Source organism: Ascaphus truei, chromosome 7 (genome assembly GCF_040206685.1).
Source record: "Ascaphus truei isolate aAscTru1 chromosome 7, aAscTru1.hap1, whole genome shotgun sequence".
NCBI classification, from domain to species: domain Eukaryota; kingdom Metazoa; phylum Chordata; class Amphibia; order Anura; family Ascaphidae; genus Ascaphus; species Ascaphus truei.
The window spans coordinates 61614152-61631635 of NC_134489.1; the positions used below are offsets into that span (position 1 = coordinate 61614152).

Sequence of the window (17484 nt, forward strand, 5' to 3'; positions counted from 1 at the left end):
TACTACAGAACTGATTTATTAAAAAAAAAAACACACATGCAGGATATTGACTGAACTGCAGCTTTAAATGGCAATATTCAACGTTCAAAAAAATCATTTAAAAACCTTTATATTTGTCTGTGATAGATTTTTTAACATTGTCAGTCAACTATGTGATAATGCAGGGGTGTGCAAACTTTTGCCCCCGTGCCCCCCTACCTCTTGTCCTCCAATGCTTGCGCCCCCCCCCCCCGCTTTGCTCTGTGTGGCGTCAAATGACGCGCGGGGTCATGTGATGTCATGTCACGTGACCCAAAGCGTCCTTTGATGCCACGTTGCCACGGAGACGCGTCCAGACGCCGGCTGAAGCAAGGTAAATTTAGGTTACAGAGGCCTCACGTGATCCCCCAGCATTTAATTTTAAAGCCTTGGGGAAGAGCACGGCGCCTGTGCCCCCCCAGAAAAATATTGCGCCCCCCAGTGTGCGCACCCCAGTGATAATGTACACTGCACTGCATGATTGTAAACTTGGCCTTCCCTGGTCTCAGGCGCACCGATAAAATTATCATTGTGCTTGTTTTTTTCTAGTGTGCAGCATGACTCTCTAAATAGGCCTTAAAACTCTGGCCTCAAAATGGTTAAAAGAAGCAGGAATGAGTTCCATATGTTATACATTAACCCCGTTCATAAACATATCATACACATTAACTTCTGTGCTTTATTAAAGTACCGGTAAGTAAGAATGAGACAAATGATTTACATCAGATCTTTTTAAGTACTACAGCTGGCTATGTTAAAGTTCTTTTTAGCAACAAATTAACGGCGACATAAATGTTAAATCTTAGTCACCGATTTATTTTTTACTTTGTCTAAAACTGAAAAGGTTTTCAATCTGAAACCCTGGGTGAGTCTCTGCGTTCCCCTGGGGAGGGAGCGTCCCCGCTGAAAAGGTGCACTTTTCTTTATTTTTCAAAGAAACAAAATATTTTGTCCCTATGAGGACGATTGCATATGTGGAAGATAGTAAATGACAAATATAGATTTTTTTTTGTATGGAGTAACTGGGCTGTCCTTTTAAATGTTATTAAAGGGCAAATGTACCCTGGATTCAGATCCATTTTATTACTAGCAGAACTAAACCCAATCATTTCAAGGCTCCCTCACACCGTCATTGCTTATGGCCTTTCTAAAAATAAAAACACGTTTCCCCCCCCCCCCCCTTCCTTCTTCTTCTCTAGTACTCAACTCTTTTAAGGTATGGCTCCTCCTAACTGCCCCCCATATTCTCCATACACAAGGAGGGAATGAATAAGCCCAAATAAATTACTTCTATAGCTGCCATTACTATAATATTACAACACTGAGCAATGGAGACATCCAATGAGCAATTTATATTGTCGGTATTTGTATTGCAGCGATAACCCTATTTTTACAGTTCAGTGAAAATAGATAAAACACTTGGCTTGAAGTGTGACAAACAGAAAAAATTACAGCACAAGAGCTGAGTAACATTTTTTTTTAACCTATTTATTTGTAAGAGAATTCGACCAGGGGTTGGACCTCACAACCTTTGGCTGCCATCTCTTGTAGATCCTGTGGGCCAATAGCCATCTCTTCCCCTGTAAATGGTGTTAACCTTCTGATTTAATACTGACTAACCTTAAAACTTGCCCCACAAATCAAGCATCTCAACAGCCTGCACTCATGGTTACTGTCCCACACCCACAGTTACTCCTACTGTACCACCCATTGTGGCCAAGCACTGCCATCCACTGCACTTACTCCCTCACCTGCGGTCTCTGTAAGTCTCCCATCATACACTTAGATTGTAAGTTCTTCAGGGCAGGGATTTCCTCATCTATTGTCTGATTTTGCTGTGCTTATTGTATTATTATAATTCCCTGTACTGTATTCTTAGTGTAGCGCTGAGTACACTTTTGGCGCTATATAAAGACATACAATACAATACAAATAGGAAGCCGCAACATCGTAGGAGGCATGACATTGCAACTTCCTATTGGAGGACTGTGGTGGGCATCTTTAAATGTCCAAGAACAACACAACTAAAATAGTAAGTATCCCGGGAATTTGGGGGGTCTTCTGAGCTGAACATAACATGGTTCCCCCCCCCCCCCGAGGAACCCCCGGTTCAAATTCTGTTAAAAAAAAAATCAAAGGTAAATGTTCAGGATTGTTGCTTTAAATTGTGAAGACATCCACATTTTCATGGTCATTCGACCATTTTCGATTTACTGGATACTGTATGCTCCTACAGTACCTGCACAGGGTGTAGCCTGGTGGTGGTGCTTCCGATACCCTCCACGGTGGTGACCGCGGCACCATGCAGAGAGCATATGGACAGCAGGCAGGTGTTGGCTGAGTAATGTCTTGGTAGTGTCAAGAACTGTACTGAATTATAAGCAAAGAAGATCTAGAAGCCGGGCACTCCAAATGTAAGCATGTATTATTAAAAATGTAAAACATAAACGGATCTTCATCAGGGTAAGCAACCACTCTGAAAACGTACACTGAAAAAGCATGATGCCTAAATACCAGATACACTGGTGGCATGCAATGCTGTAATTGGTATGCTGTCCTGTTTGTAACATACAGAATCTGCCAAGATCATTCATTAGTTCTCAAATTGTGGCCCCTGGACCACTGATTGTCCACAAAGCCGTATATTCACTAAAGCAGCTCCCTCCTGCGGTCAGTCCATTTTCTGTCACTGCTAAAGGCTGATTTCTAGATGCCGTACAAGTGCAATATTTTTTTAAATATACGGAGTATATATGAATGTATTGATGAAGAGAGGTATGTGTAAGTATGGTAATCCTCAAAATTATTATTAACACTTAGACTCGTTTCTCACCCCAGACACCTCAACATAACCAGCAAAACCTCAAGAGTTTCCATAGCATTCAATGGTAATACTGCCACAGAATGTACACAAGGACGGTGCAAGCACTAGGCGTCTTAGGCAGTTGCATTGGGTGTCACATTTTGGGGGGTGTCAGGAGTGAAGGAGGAAGACGGACGACAGGTGGATGGAAAAGAGCAGGGCAGCGGCAGAAGCGGTCAGTGGTAGAGACAGGCAGTGGCGGAAGACGAAGCACTGTGGGAGCGGAGAAGGTTTGCTGAGGAGCAGGACTGCCGGGAGGAGGGTGCCCCAGCCGTCTGACCTGGAAGTCTTCGCTGCCCTATAGTGTCTGCCACTGGTAGCTTGCAGGTCCTCCCAGTCATCCTCCTCCTCTGCCGCCCTGCTCCGCTGCTGCGATCCCCCATCTTCCTCTCCCGCCACCTCCCGTCTCTACCTCCGTCCTCTTTCCCCCCCCGCCGCCCTGCTCAGTGTGCACTGCCTGTCCCTACTGCCGCTCTGCTCCTGCTGGCCTGTGTCCTCCGCAGACAAGTGGTAGGCATTAGGCAGAGTTCAGGGTGGCTGCTACGCGACGTGCGCGCGCACATCTGTCGCAATTTCGGGTTGTTCTGTGGGAGTGTTCAAACTGAAAACTCCACCGGCGGCAAAGTGCAGCGTTGACACTGCGACATTTTGCTGCTAAAACCCGAAATTATATTTGGGGCTGCAGTCGCGTCACGTGAGCTGGTTCAGCGAACCAGCTCCATGACACATTCGCCCCGCCCCCCGCCACGCCCTCAAACTCCGCGACAGACTCCTGCGGCCTGAACACAGATCACGGGGGAGGCACGCACAGACGCAAGCGTCCGTAGCAGCCAACCTGAACTCAGCCTTAATTGGGTGAAAGAAGGAGGGAGTGAGAGAAGAGGAGGAGGAGGGGGTTGAGAGAAGAGGAGGAGGATGAGAGAAGAGGAGGATGGGGGGTGAGAAGATGAGATGGGGGTGAAAGAATGAAGTGAGAAAGGAGGTGGTTGAGTGTACAAAAGAGAGGGGCTACTGTGTAACTTTTAAAAACAAAAATTTGGCACAGGGTTGAAGTTTCATCTAGGGTGCCGAATACCCTTGCACCAGCGCTGAATGTACAGTATATAAATACGTTTGAGAACCCCTGACCTAGATCATTATTGCTGTTTCATCTTTGATGTCTGGTGGTTAGTTAGAGGGCATTAGGAGCAGGGAATGGTCGTTATTTTTGGCAGCTAATAACATTTCCAAGGATCCAAGGTTGCAATAAATGGTTTAGTACCAATAAGCTACTGTGGTGTCAAGAGTTGCTTTATCACGAAGCACAGCTACTTTCATGTGAGTTAAGGATACAAGATCTTCTTGGAGACTGGATGGATGGTGGATATCATCACCGTGCATGCACCGCAGCCACCTCCTCCGCAGCCATATTTAGTGCCGGTGAGAAGGACTTTTAAGACAGCCGTTAAAGAAGAAAATCAGCAGATCCTAGAACTTTGTTCAACATCACTGCACAAATGTAAAATGTTGCATTATTGTAGTTTGCTCTCAAGGTTGCTCCTGCTTGCAAACCCTGATGTCCAAGTTCTAGATCAGTGGTTCTCAACCATCTCCCGCAGGCACCAGGTTGTGAGAATAACCAATGCCCTTCACACAGATAAACGTGCTTACATTGCATATGAATAGAATATTGGATGGTTGCCACAGAAACCTGGTGTGGCTTGGGGTTCCTGAGGAGAGTGTTGGGAACCATTGTTCGAGATCCTTCGAGCAGAGCTATTTTGTGAGGAAACTCACAGGAACCGAGATATGGCACCTTTGTCTTTTTAAGAGAACGATCACCATTTGATATAATAATTACTACATTATTAGGAATGGCACTGGATACTAGTAGCAAGACCTGCTTTTTCTGCTATAGTCTTAATCAGTGGTTCCCCTCCTCAAGGATCACTAACATTCCAGGTTTTAATGTTATACTCACATGAGCACACATGGATGGCTCAGTCATTTGACTGTACTACTTATGCTCAGGCAGGGATATCCTCAAAATGTAGCCTCTTGGCGGTCCTTGAGGACTGGAGTTGGGAGCCACTGTTGTAGATTATATAGAAACTAAATACATTTTTCTTTGCTTAGGGTGTCGACACCTTTTTTTCCTCCTACAAAGACACCACTGTTGCAGAGTGCACAAATGTCGATTTCATCATGGTAAAAAGCACTGTGAAAGGGGGGCTTTTCAGCTAAGCAATGGTGTCTGGGTATCAAGTTCCAAAACTGGCTGTTTTGACCAGAGGAAGAACGAGTTAAAGGGGTCCAGCGCAAGGATATTTTTGGGGCCTGCGTGGGCAACAATGAGCTTAAAAACTCCTGCTTCCTTATCCTCTGCAGCCCGCACTGGGCCCCTTAAGGTTGTGGCACCTTGGTGCCTTGCTCCTGCTGCACCAATGGTAACCGACATGGAAATGTGTCAAGTAAGGTTGCTCCAATTTTCAGCCTGCTTCCCCCGGTAAACAATTTGGGCAACTATTCAATATGCTATGAAGCTACCGTCAAGGTTTTAGGATCTCTGGTTCCTGGTTCTCAAGCACCTGGGCTACAGAGAACCTAACATCTTGACGGGTTTGTATAATTTAGTACTAAAAAAAATAATAAATGTTCAAAAGCTTGTATAATGTAAACTACTGTTCATCCACTAAAAGATATCATATTGCTGTTTTTTCCGTGTATTCTTTTTTACAGCTAGAAGGGGCCAATATTACTACAATATCTTTGTCTATAATTTAGTACTATTGAGAAGAGTATATTTTTTAATAGCATAAGGGACTTGTGGCTCTGTGCGTTATTAAACAATACTAGATTTCATATCCAGAACATAACTCGATGTATGGCAACGCAAGGAAGGGAGGTCAGGAAGTGCTTGAGGAGGTGTGCAAGATCATTCTCTACTGTAAAAGCTTCCCCGACAAGTCGCTTCATAGCATATTGGATAGTTGCCCAAATTGCTTACCGGAGGAAGCAGGCTGAAAACTGGAGCAACCTGTCTTGACACATTTCCATGTCTCTTTGGTGTAACAGGTGCAAGGTGCAAGATCTCTAACCAAAAGGCTGCTTTAATCTAAATACCCAGATACGTTTTCATTTTCATAGGGAATTATATAGATACAAAGGGAAAAATAGGCAATGCCATGTGGTAGGTTCTCAGAAGGATACGCCTTTTCCTCAGGTAGGGTAGGAGCATTTCCTCTGGATCAGCATTTTCCTCAATAATCTGCATTAAAAAAAAGTAAGATTTTAGTTAAACACACAATGCCTTTATTGTGTACATGTATATTTTTTCTTCATAAAGAGTCCACAATATATGCAGCACTTTATAAAAGACACAATAGAATTCATGGAAGTATAATATAATAAGTGCAACAAACATAAAATTAGTGGGGAAAGAAGTGTTACTGTGTGGCGCCTGGTGTGTTATTATACTTTACGTGATTGCAAAGTGTGACAAATAAATCAATCTTATAATAAATACAACCATAAGCAATGTCCTTTTGTAATCAACCCAAATTAGTCCAATGAAGAGGCAAGTAGGTAATGCGTATAGAATGATATCTTTCACAGGGAGCTGCCTTTCAGCGCCAATAACTACCTCTGGAGTCCTACTGCGTGTCCTCCAGACCTGCTGGAGCGTGTTGATCCTCCGCTGGTAGTTAGGCTGCTTACTCGGCTCCTTTCCCCTTCTTCTTGTGTCGGAGCCTCAGCTATCCTGGACACTCGCTCGCGTTCTCGCGAGAGCCAATGATGAAGATAGGCTGGTTCCGAGTATGCTGTGATTGGCTCCGAGTCACTCTCTATGGGGAATGAGTGCATGTCCGTGCACCTACGTTTGCGTATGCGTAAGGATATGGCAACCCCACCCTACGCGTTTCATGGATTACTCCGCTTCATCAGGGGCATGTGCCACATCTGACCAGGGTAGTCAGAGTTACTTATTGGCAGCCACATGATCACAATAAAACAATTACGTTTAAGTGAGTTTTAGGGCACATAATCTACACGGTCATCACACAATTTGTGTGCACACTTTTAATAGATTTGATTACATTGGTTTGAATAGCGCAGCATATTCTTTTGTTCACGCTAAACATAAAATTAGACCATAGGAAAGGAAATTGCTGCCTTGGAGAATTTACAAACTCATTTTGTAGACAGTGTCACGGGAAACCAGGACTCTTAACACCTTTTAACCGGGATCATTCACTAGGCAAAACAAGGTAGTGGAATAAAATGGATTTTGTTCGGGTAAACCCACGTACATACAATAAATACACAAAATACAGACGAAATACACACTTACCCCTTAGCCTCGACTGCTACGTACGTTTTTCAGAACTTGGTCCTGACCCCTGACTTAGTCTTTGCAGGGCAGACTTTCCTAGCTCCAAAAAATCTGACTCTAATTATATGATATTATTGGCTTGCTTAGCCTGTAGCAGTTTTGTTATTAACCCCTGCATTACTGGCTTATGTAGCATTGTTGCTTGAGTTGATCTCTGCTAATTACCGGTTATCCTTGAGATATACTCTACAGTTGGTTGGTCTAATTGCCACTAGTCTGGTTTGGGCATACATTTACTAGTGACCACTCTTGGATCACAAGATTATCTAATAGGTTGCCATATAGTGTATTTTGTTTTTAGTTGCTCAGTGTGTTGGGAGTTACACAATTTCTTTATAACATATTTGTCATTTACTTTATTTTTCTCATTTGAGTTCTAGGTCCCCCCCCCCCCCCCCCCCATTTCTTGTTCTATATTGTCCTTTGGGAGGGAAAAGGGTCCCACCAAGTTCCCGTGCACCACAGTCTTATTTTACTCCCCTATATTCTTAGAGTGCTGTTTAAACCCTATACTTTTTACAATAGATCTGACAATTTCAATCAGCATGAAATGACAATTCACAGATGGAGAATAATGGATATTCAATCTTTTCCCCATGGTAAATACTCCCTTCCCTCCTAGCGGGCAAGAACAAACTCTGGCAAATAATACTAACATAAAAGATAACTCCTTTCCTAAATGATTCTGTGGGCTGGTTTACTAGAGTATGGGACCCATGGATTAGGAGGGAGAAAAGATGGTAGCTCTGGGAGGATGTTGACACTCTAAAATAATTTGTAACCTCTCCTCAATTCTCTCAGGCAAATCTGACCCCTCATAGTGTAATGTATAACTGTACTTCTTAGGCCAGTGTTTTTCAACTGGGGTTCCTAGGAAACCTCGGGTTCCTTGGGCATCCTTAAAGGGTTCCCTGAAATTTTCAGGTAATTTAAAAACTGTACAAAATACATTAGAATTTACAATGCATCTGATCTCAGACGCGCTAGAGAGGGTTGGGGTTCCGTACAATGCATCTGATCTCAGACGTGCTATTAGAGAGGGTTGGGGTTCCTTACAATGCATCTAATCTCAGACGCGCTATTAGAAAGGGTTTAGGTTCCTTACAATGCATCTGATCTCAGACGCGCTATTAGAAAGGGTTTAGGTTCCTTACAATGCATCTGATCTCAGACGCGCTATTAGAAAGGGTTTAGGTTCCTTACAATGCATCTAATCTCAGACGCGCTATTAGAAAGGGTTTAGGTTCCTTACAATGCATCTGATCTCAGACACGCTATTAGAAAGGGTTTAGGTTCCTTACAATGCATCTGATCTCAGACACGCTATTAGAGAGGGTTGGGTTCCTTACAATGCATCTGATCTTAGATGTGCTATTAGAGAGGGTTGTGGTTCCTTACAATGCATTTGATCTCAGACACGCTATTAGAGAGGGTTGGGGTTCCTTACAATGCATTTGATCTCAGACACGCTATTAGAGAGGGTTGGGGTTCCTCAGAATGCATCTGATCTCAGACACGCTGGGGCGTGCCCCTCAGGGGAGCGCAAGATTGTTCAGGGGGGGGTGCGGCGGTTGCAGAGGCATTTAAATTAATGCTGGGGGATCGCGTTAGGCCTCTGCAACTTCACTTATCTTCACTTCGGCAACGCGTCACCATGGCAAGGCGGCGGCATTTGACGCAACTTGACCCCGCAGCGTCATTTGACGCCGGAGGGAATGTAAGGGAGGGGGGGCGCGAGCAGGGATGGAAGCAGACAGGGGGGCCCAGCAGGGAAAGATTGCACACACCTGCTCAGGCAAACCATGTAATATGATAACTATCCTGAAAAACTTGAATTGAACTCTGTATGTGTTTTTTTTTTTGTCTTTTTGTTCCCTTCTCCTGTGTATTCCTATTTATGTGGATGAGGTTTCTTTACTTATGCTGTCCTGATTCCTGATTTCCCCCACCCTGCTCCTTTTTCTGCCCTTCAATGTAAACCGAAATGAAAATAAATTATAGGTAAACTACTTTAACTGCACCGTATCTCAGGAACTGGAGGGTCCCCTGTTCTAAAAATAATGCGGTTTTGTTTCGCAGGACCCTGCGTTTGCCAATATTGTAAAAAAAATTATAATCGGTTAATTTGGCACTATTCTGCTTTAACTTAACTTTGGAAGTCACTGGTATCTTAAAATTCCCAGCAGTTATTTTTGTTCTACAGTACATAAAAACATAAAATCTATTTTCCAGTAAAGTTGCACAAAAAGCTAATGCAGAGCGAAAAGTATGGATTACAAGCAAAACAACCAACTTACCTTCCTTCCGTTCACAAAGAATACAAGTTTCTTCGAACCTATCAGGTTTGGCATCTTTCCTGAGCTGTAATCGTTGTAAGACAGTGGAGAGGTATGGTGCACACAGGAAACAATCTGTGTTTTTCTTAACTAAACCATTCAGCATCTGAGCCAATAGCAAAATTCTGCAACTGCTACCTCCCCCTATGTTTGGTTGGGCATACATATACAGTTCAAAGTACAAAAGCAGGCTAGCCTAGCAGACAATGTACATACTGTGAGAAAAAAAGGGGTGATCTGCGCTCATAAATTGTAAATATTGTGCTCAATTGGTGCAAAAATAGGATAGTGTAAATAACAATTGAATAAACCTGTTATGTTAAAAGGTAGTGCTGCTGTGTCCATAACATGTCATGCTAGTTTACAAGTTATTTGATGTACGTGCAATACTCACCTGTTTCACGAATACAATTTTAATTTATATACTACACTATGAGGTTTTTTGCGCTGTTTCTCTTTTTGTTAATGTACATACTGTACATCACCACATTCATAATTATGTACACATTTAAAGTCCTTGTATTAGGTCTTACCTACTCATTGTCACTTAAAGTAGCAGTCTGCACTGATCGCCTTTTTTTGCATTTAATTTTTTTAGTTACTTTAAGAGAGCTCTTCTTGCTCTTTCCAATGCTGATTTTTTCCCCGTTAAAATCTGTTGATTTGAGTAGGACTAACAGGGTATAAAATATTAAGTGTCCAGCAGGTTAAAATGGCCCAATGCCATTTTTAAAGAGCAGGACAAGCTCAGGGGAAGGATACTAAGGGCTGTTATAGAGTGGCCGGGTGCGCTACGCCGTGCGCGCGGCACTTATAATTGGCTGAGGTTAGTCAGTCCTTCTATAGAAGGGCCACGCGCACACGGTAGTGAGCGTGCATCTGGCCGACAGCGGGGAAGACAATCTTTTTGCGCCGCTACCGGCGCTGAAATGTATGTATGTGTGTGTGTGTATGTATGTATATATGTGTGTATGTATGTGTCTGCACAATGTTAATAAATATTTTATTTTGATTAACACACATTCCCAGCTAGCTCAAACTCCCACACCCACCACATGATGAATATATATTTATGTCAACCAGAGAGCTACTGAGCGTGGCAATTGTATACAACAAGAGACAGGGGGTGCCCAATGCTACATCCCATTGACAAAACATATATGATGAAAAGTATAAAATAAAATACTTGAATAATAATAATAATATTAAATACTTGGTTATTTAGTTAACCCTTTGGCCAAAGCGTCATAAGCCTGCATACCAACGTCAAGGTATAACCAAATTAATGCAGGTCCTACACTACACTGTGAACCCTTCCTTTTACCTCTGTAAGAGAGGAAGAACCATTATACTGTAGGTCTTGTTCCTGCAGCAAATGAAATGACCTCCCAAGTTAAAAAGGTGGAGGAGGAGGAGTGAGCTCTGGGGGGAGGTGCCACAGCCTCCAATTGACTGCTACCAGTCAGACATTGATTAACACACATTCTCAGCTAGCTCAAACTCCCACACCCACCACACCATGAATATATATTTATGTCAACAAGAGAGCTACTGAGTGTGGCAATTGTATACAACAAGAGACAGGGGGTGCCAAAACCAAGTATTTCATATTATTATTGAAGTATTTTACTTTATACTTTTCATCATATATGTTTTGTCAATGGGATGTAGCATTGGGCACCCCCTGTCTCTTGTAAATATTTTATTTTGACCAAAGTGTTTTTTTTTAATAAATAATAAAAAACACACACACACACACACACACACACACACACACACACACACACACACACACACACACACACACACACACACACACACACACACACACACACACACACACACACACACACACACACACACACACACACACACACACACACACACACACACACACACACACACACACACACACACACACACACACACATTCAACTCAGAGAGGATTCTGGAGGAAATTGCTGCTTTAGCCCAAGTGCTAGCAGAGACCTGCATTGCATTGCAAACCAAGCATTGCATTTCTGGGGCTCTCTCAGTGAAAGGGTAATGTGTTTATGAATTTTTCACTTAAAGGAGCCATCTTATTTACCCGAAAGGGAAACACCAGCCATTTTTTACACTTAAAAAAATAAAAGCACAAGCAAATGTAGAACATTTAGGGAGAGAGAAAGAGCACCAAGGGAGAAGAACAAGAGTGCCTAGAGAAGGAGTGGCTCAGTGAGTAAAGACACTGATGCTGACACTGAATGCAAGGGAACCTGGTTCAATTCCTGGTGTTGGCTCCTTGTGACCTTGGGCAAGTCACTTTATCTCCCTGTGCCTCAGGCACCAAAAACATAGATTGTAAGCTCTAGTGGGCAGGGACTGTGTCTGCAAAATGTCTCTCTAAAGCACTATGTAAAACTAGTAGCGCTATACTGTACAAGAACAAACAATTATTGTAGAACAAAACAGCATAATGCAAAACATGTTAGAACCAGTCTCAAATGTACAGTAGGTATTTATAATACACATTCATTTTTAACGTGACCCAGCAAATGCATATTAAATTTTTTTTATTGGTGGTATAATCATCACAGAGTGCCTCTGATTATCAACTACCTATGGCACTGATGGGCAACAGGCTCGGCCTTTGGGGACATCACTTGCAGTCCCCAACCTCTGGCTACCCTACCAGCCCACTCACCCTTTCTCCTGATTGCAGAGGGAACAGACATATTGCTGCTGTGGAGCTTTGCTTCTCCCCACTCCCTCATCTGCCTAATAGCAGTGCGCTGATAAATACTGTACTGCTCTCTTGTGCTAATCACTAGTACCCTGTGTAAGAAGCAGAGCGGGACAGTATTTGATGTGCACATATGTATATGTGGGCAATGTGCAGCCCTTTTGAGTATTCAAGGAGCGCATTGAAGTATGCCTACCACTGACCCATGGTCTGTTTGCAGACCCTCCAACATTGGGCACATGAAAATAGGTACACTTTAGTTCTTCTGTCAATAGGGGACAGGATCTTACAAGCAACTGAGCCCCTGCTATGATGGTGCCATCATACATGCAATTTACAAGTGCAAACAGATAAATGGGTGCTCAAACTTCTGGTGCTGCGGTCCCCTACGGCCTACCTGCTCTCCCCAGTGCTCGAGCCCCGTTACCTTAGTGCCAGCATTAAATGACGCCACAGGAATAATGTGATGACATCACGGATGCTCAAGGAGCGAATAGCAATGCATCGTTCAACAATACGGAAAGCCCTCACAGATTCCACTAACTAGGATGATCTAAAGCTGCTACCAGTGGCAAGACACTTTAAACATAAACAGCACAGCTTGGCCACGTTTTGCTGTATGCCCATTGTGCAAGCCCATGTTCCACCAAGGGGAGGCAATAGACATAGGCTCTTGCTTCAACTCGAGGCGAGGATGATTTATAAATTAGACACGATGACCCCAAAAGGTTTAAATGAGTACATGAACCTGGGATGTTTCTTATAATGTATTTCCATTGGTATACATGTGCATCAGTGTAGTCAGATATCTTGGTAATGCTTATAATGTTTATTATGCATAATGCGGTATACATACTATTTCAGTTACTTTTGCTCATTCTGCACATTTTCTTCCATTGATTTGTATTTCCCTTTCCTCTCCACCTCACTTATCCTCCCTGTGTTGTATTTGGGTGTTCTCATGCGCTCTTAGCAGGTTCTTTCTCTGACTTTTTACTCCAAAACCCTCTTCCTTAAGTTTTGTGGGGTGCTCAGTTGTATATGGTTAGTCTTGTCATGACTTATGCATATCCCTTGGCTCAGCGTTTACTCCAAATAGGGACATTACTTGTTTCCAGACTATGGGCTTTGATAATGTGGAGAGGCACTCTAGGAGATTTGTCAGTATGTTTGAGGCAGTGACTGTGCAATGAAGTAATGCAGGTGCCTTATGCCTGGTCATGTGAGTGAAATGGGCCAATGGGAGGACTCCAGCACAGATGCAGGTGATTCTCATTGACTTTCTCTGATCTTGGTATTGTCTCCTGCTACAACGCGCAATTATGATGTCATCTAATTAGTAGGTGTGGTTTATGTCACATGGGTGTTTGGGTATTTAAGTCACTAGCTGTCACTTGTTCTCTGCACACCCCTGAGGAAGATCCCCCTGTGGGAACGAAACTTTGGAGATATGTGCTATATATATATATATATATATATCTAAGACTGAAATAATGTTTGTGTGTATTTGTGCTCATTGGCCTGTGGGGTGGGCTGACGTCACAGCAGGGCGTGACAGTCACACCACCCAAACCCGGCTGCCGTGCTTAACCTCAACCCGCCGCCCCTCCCACCCTCCAGCACGAGCGGCACGCTGCCTCACCTCAACCTGCCGCCCCTTCCGCCTCACATCGCCGCCAGCTCCCGCATCACCCGCTGCCTCCCGCCTTTCCCGCGGGACCACCGGGGACCGGGATAGGGGGGGGGAGAACGAGCGCCGGCGAGGGGGGGGGTGGACGAGTGGCTGCTCGCGCATCATCCGCCGGGGACCGGGGTGGGGAACGAGCGGCGGCTCCCGCATCACCCACCGCTGCATTGCCTCCCGACTCACCGCCTCACGGGAGCACCGGGGGGAGGGGGAGGGGGAGGAGACTGAGCGCCGGGGACGGGAAACGAACGCTGGGGAACGAATGCCGGGGACCGGGGGGAATGAGCGCCGGGGACCGGGGGGAGACAAGCACCGGGGACAGAGCGGGGAGGGAAACGAGGACCGGGAGGGGGGTCATGCAGGGGGGTGACTGTGATGTCAGGTACAGGGAGAGGACAGTGATGTGGGGTGAAGGGGGGGGGTGATGTGGGGTGCAGGAGGGGGAAACTGATGTAAGGTGCAGGGGGGGGAGAGACTGATGTGAGGTGCAGGGGAGGAAAACTGATGTGAGGTACAGGGGGGGGAGAGATGTGGGGTGCAGGGGGGGGTGGAGAATGATGTGGGGTGCAGGGAGGAACTGATGTGAGGTGCAGGGGGGGGAGAGATGTGGGGTGCAGGGGGGTGTGAAGTGATGTGGGGTGCAGGGAGGGGAGACTGCAGCTGTGAAGGAGAAGGGGGTAATGGAGCTGTGAAGAGGGGGGGGGGCGGAGGTGTGAACTGGGGGGGGGGACCCAACTGTGAAGGGTGATAAATCCCGGGCAACGCCTGGTATATCAGCTAGTGTTTAATACATAATACTGCTTCAAACTGTCTGAGTGCTATCGCGTCTTTGCCGCTTCATGGTAATGTATGCTTTTATTATTTATATGGAACATGCACCAGCCCACTACTGATTACCTACAGGAGTGCCAGTGATCTTCTATCAACTATAAATATATATATATATATATATATATATATATATATATATATATATATATACACAGCTCGACAAATTACAAAAAGAGCCACTCGCCCCCCCCAAAAAGTAACTCGCCTCCCCCCCTCAAAAAAACCCTCAGTCTCTAATCCCCCCATTTTGCCCGCTGGTGAGACTTACCGGAGGCGTGGTGCAGCGGCATAGTTCAGCTTGTCACGACGTCACCTCTAAACTCCTTGAATGTTTTGTATTCTCTCGCTTGTTCTATTTTCACAACACCTATTCTCTGCTAGACCCTCTACGATCTGGCTTCTACACTGCTCACTCGACTGAAACAGCCCTCACTAAAATAACTAATGACCTCCATGCTGCCAAAGACAGTGGTCATTACGCTCTGCTCATATTACTCAACCTCTCTGCAGCATTTGATACTGTGGACCACCCTCTTCTCCTTCACATTCTCCATACTCTTGGTATTCATAACAAAGCTCTATCCTGGAGCTCCTCTTACCTGTCCCATCGTACTTTCAGTGTCTCTTTTGCTAACACCTCCTGATCTATCAATCTCTCTGTGGTGGTACACCAGGGCTCTGTCCTGGGACCTCCTCTTTTTTCTTTACACACTCTCTCTAGGTGAACTAATCACATCTTATGGATTCAAATATCATCTCTATGTTGATGACAGACAAATTTACTTTTCAACCCCTGACCTTACACCTACTGTACAGATCAAAGTTTTTGAATGTCTCTCTGCTATAATCCTGGATGGCCCTCCGTCGACTTAAACTTAACATGTCAAAAACAGAGCTCCTCATATTTCCTCTCAAACCTGGTCCTACTACCTCCTTCCACATTACTGTTGGAATTACTATCATTCACCCAGTAGCACAAGTACGCTGCCTAGGGGTCACAATCGACTCCTCTTTCACATTCTCCTCTCACATTCAAAAGGTAGCTAAAACTTGCCGTTTTTTTCTCCACAATATTACAACGATAAGCCCTTTCCTCTGTTGCTCGACTGCTAAAACTCAAACAGAAAAGAACAATGCTACGTCCAATATGACAAAAATACACTGTGAAATACTTATATATTCTCCTGAAAAGGGGTAATTTAATTAAACCCTTTGGCCAAAGCGTTATAAGCCTGAAAGCCACATCAAGGCATGACCATTAGCAGGTCCTAACACTACCTGATTTAAATTCTTATGTACCTCTATTTGGAGGGAGAATGACCACATTGGATCTGTCCAAATCCAGTAACATGAAAAAGACCTGCAAACTTAGAAAGTGGAGTGGGGCGAGATTAAACCCAGGGGGGGGGGGGATGGGCCACTAACCTCCAAACAGCTGGGACCAGTTGGAAAAAAGTTAATAAACACACAGAATCCCAGCAAGTTCAAGAAACCCCAAAACGTGTGTGTGTGTGTGTGTGTGTGTGTGTGTGTGTGTGTGTGTGTGTGTGTGTGTGTGTGTGTGTGTGTGTGCTGTGTTGCACCCTCTCTTTTCTTTTGAGATACATGCAATTTAGTTAGGGTAGCCATACATTCCGGTTTCGCCAGTACAGTCCCGGATTTTTATTAAACGTTCCGGTGTCCCGTCAATTTTCTCAAAATCGTTCAAATGTCCCGGTTTTTAGCTTTACCCTGTTCGGACTCACTTAAATCTCGTAAAACCATAAAAATACACAGCTGCATGTTTTTATGTGATCGATCATATCAAAGAGTAAATAGTTTAAATATATTGGTAAATTCTAATTAAACAATTTATTAATATAAACCCAACTGTCATTTTGCTACATGCGAGAGTTTGTGTTATGTTAGGAAACTGAAATAAATCAATAATACCGCATACATGGGGATGCTATTAGCCAAATACCATTACATTTATATTTAAGTGATACCATTTGTTTTATAAATAATTTTTTAACGTGTCCCGGTTTTTACTTTGCAAACCTGAATGTATTACACCCTAAATATATTACATGCAAATATAGTTTCTGAATGTATTTGTATAAAGTGATATATCAATAAAATAGGAGTGATAAGTTATCTATAATACGGTGATCATTTATCAAATCAACCATCGATCAAACCAATAAGATTGTCATTTGGTTTAGGTTTCGAGCTTCAGCCAATGGGAGACACTCAGTGTAGTGTTCCTCAGCTCCCACAAGCACACATAAGTACTGAACACCTGATTTTAAAAGGTTCATGATATAAAAAAAATAGGTGCAGTACCTGCTAACTAGGTACAGCTTTATGGTTTAAATTGCAGTTCAATTGTACCTGGAATATGTATATAAAATATATTTTCTTATAGTTAGAAAACTCTACATGCAAAAAAATGTTTTAGGTGATTGACATTTGTTTTTAATAAGACAACTAAAGGTATTGCTACATTATCTTTAAAATGTATCCATGTCACCAAATGCTCAGGGGTGTTAAATGATATTTAACTATTCTATTTTGTTATAAAACGGTTTGTAATCTTTTTTTATCCACAGGGAAATTGTAAATCTATTTTTCCTTTTGTTTAGGGTAATTCATTATACTGCTCTAATAAAA

The 17484-nt window shown here is 43.6% G+C and overlaps 1 protein-coding gene across 1 annotated transcript in view; it reads right to left on the reverse strand.

Annotated features, from left to right (window-relative positions):
• LOC142499394 (aldehyde oxidase-like) overlaps nucleotides 1-9680 on the reverse strand; it is a 62642-nt gene extending 52962 nt beyond the window's left edge. Inside the window, exons 1-4 of the mRNA XM_075608691.1 lie at nucleotides 9551-9680; nucleotides 6071-6128; nucleotides 4214-4310; nucleotides 2258-2366 (exon numbers count right to left, since the gene is read on the reverse strand). Of these exons, the coding sequence (XP_075464806.1) occupies nucleotides 2258-2366; nucleotides 4214-4310; nucleotides 6071-6128; nucleotides 9551-9604 (318 nt within the window). The 5' untranslated portion in view covers nucleotides 9605-9680. The remainder of the gene's footprint in view (nucleotides 1-2257; nucleotides 2367-4213; nucleotides 4311-6070; nucleotides 6129-9550) is intronic.
• Nucleotides 9681-17484: the final 7804 nt, after the last annotated feature.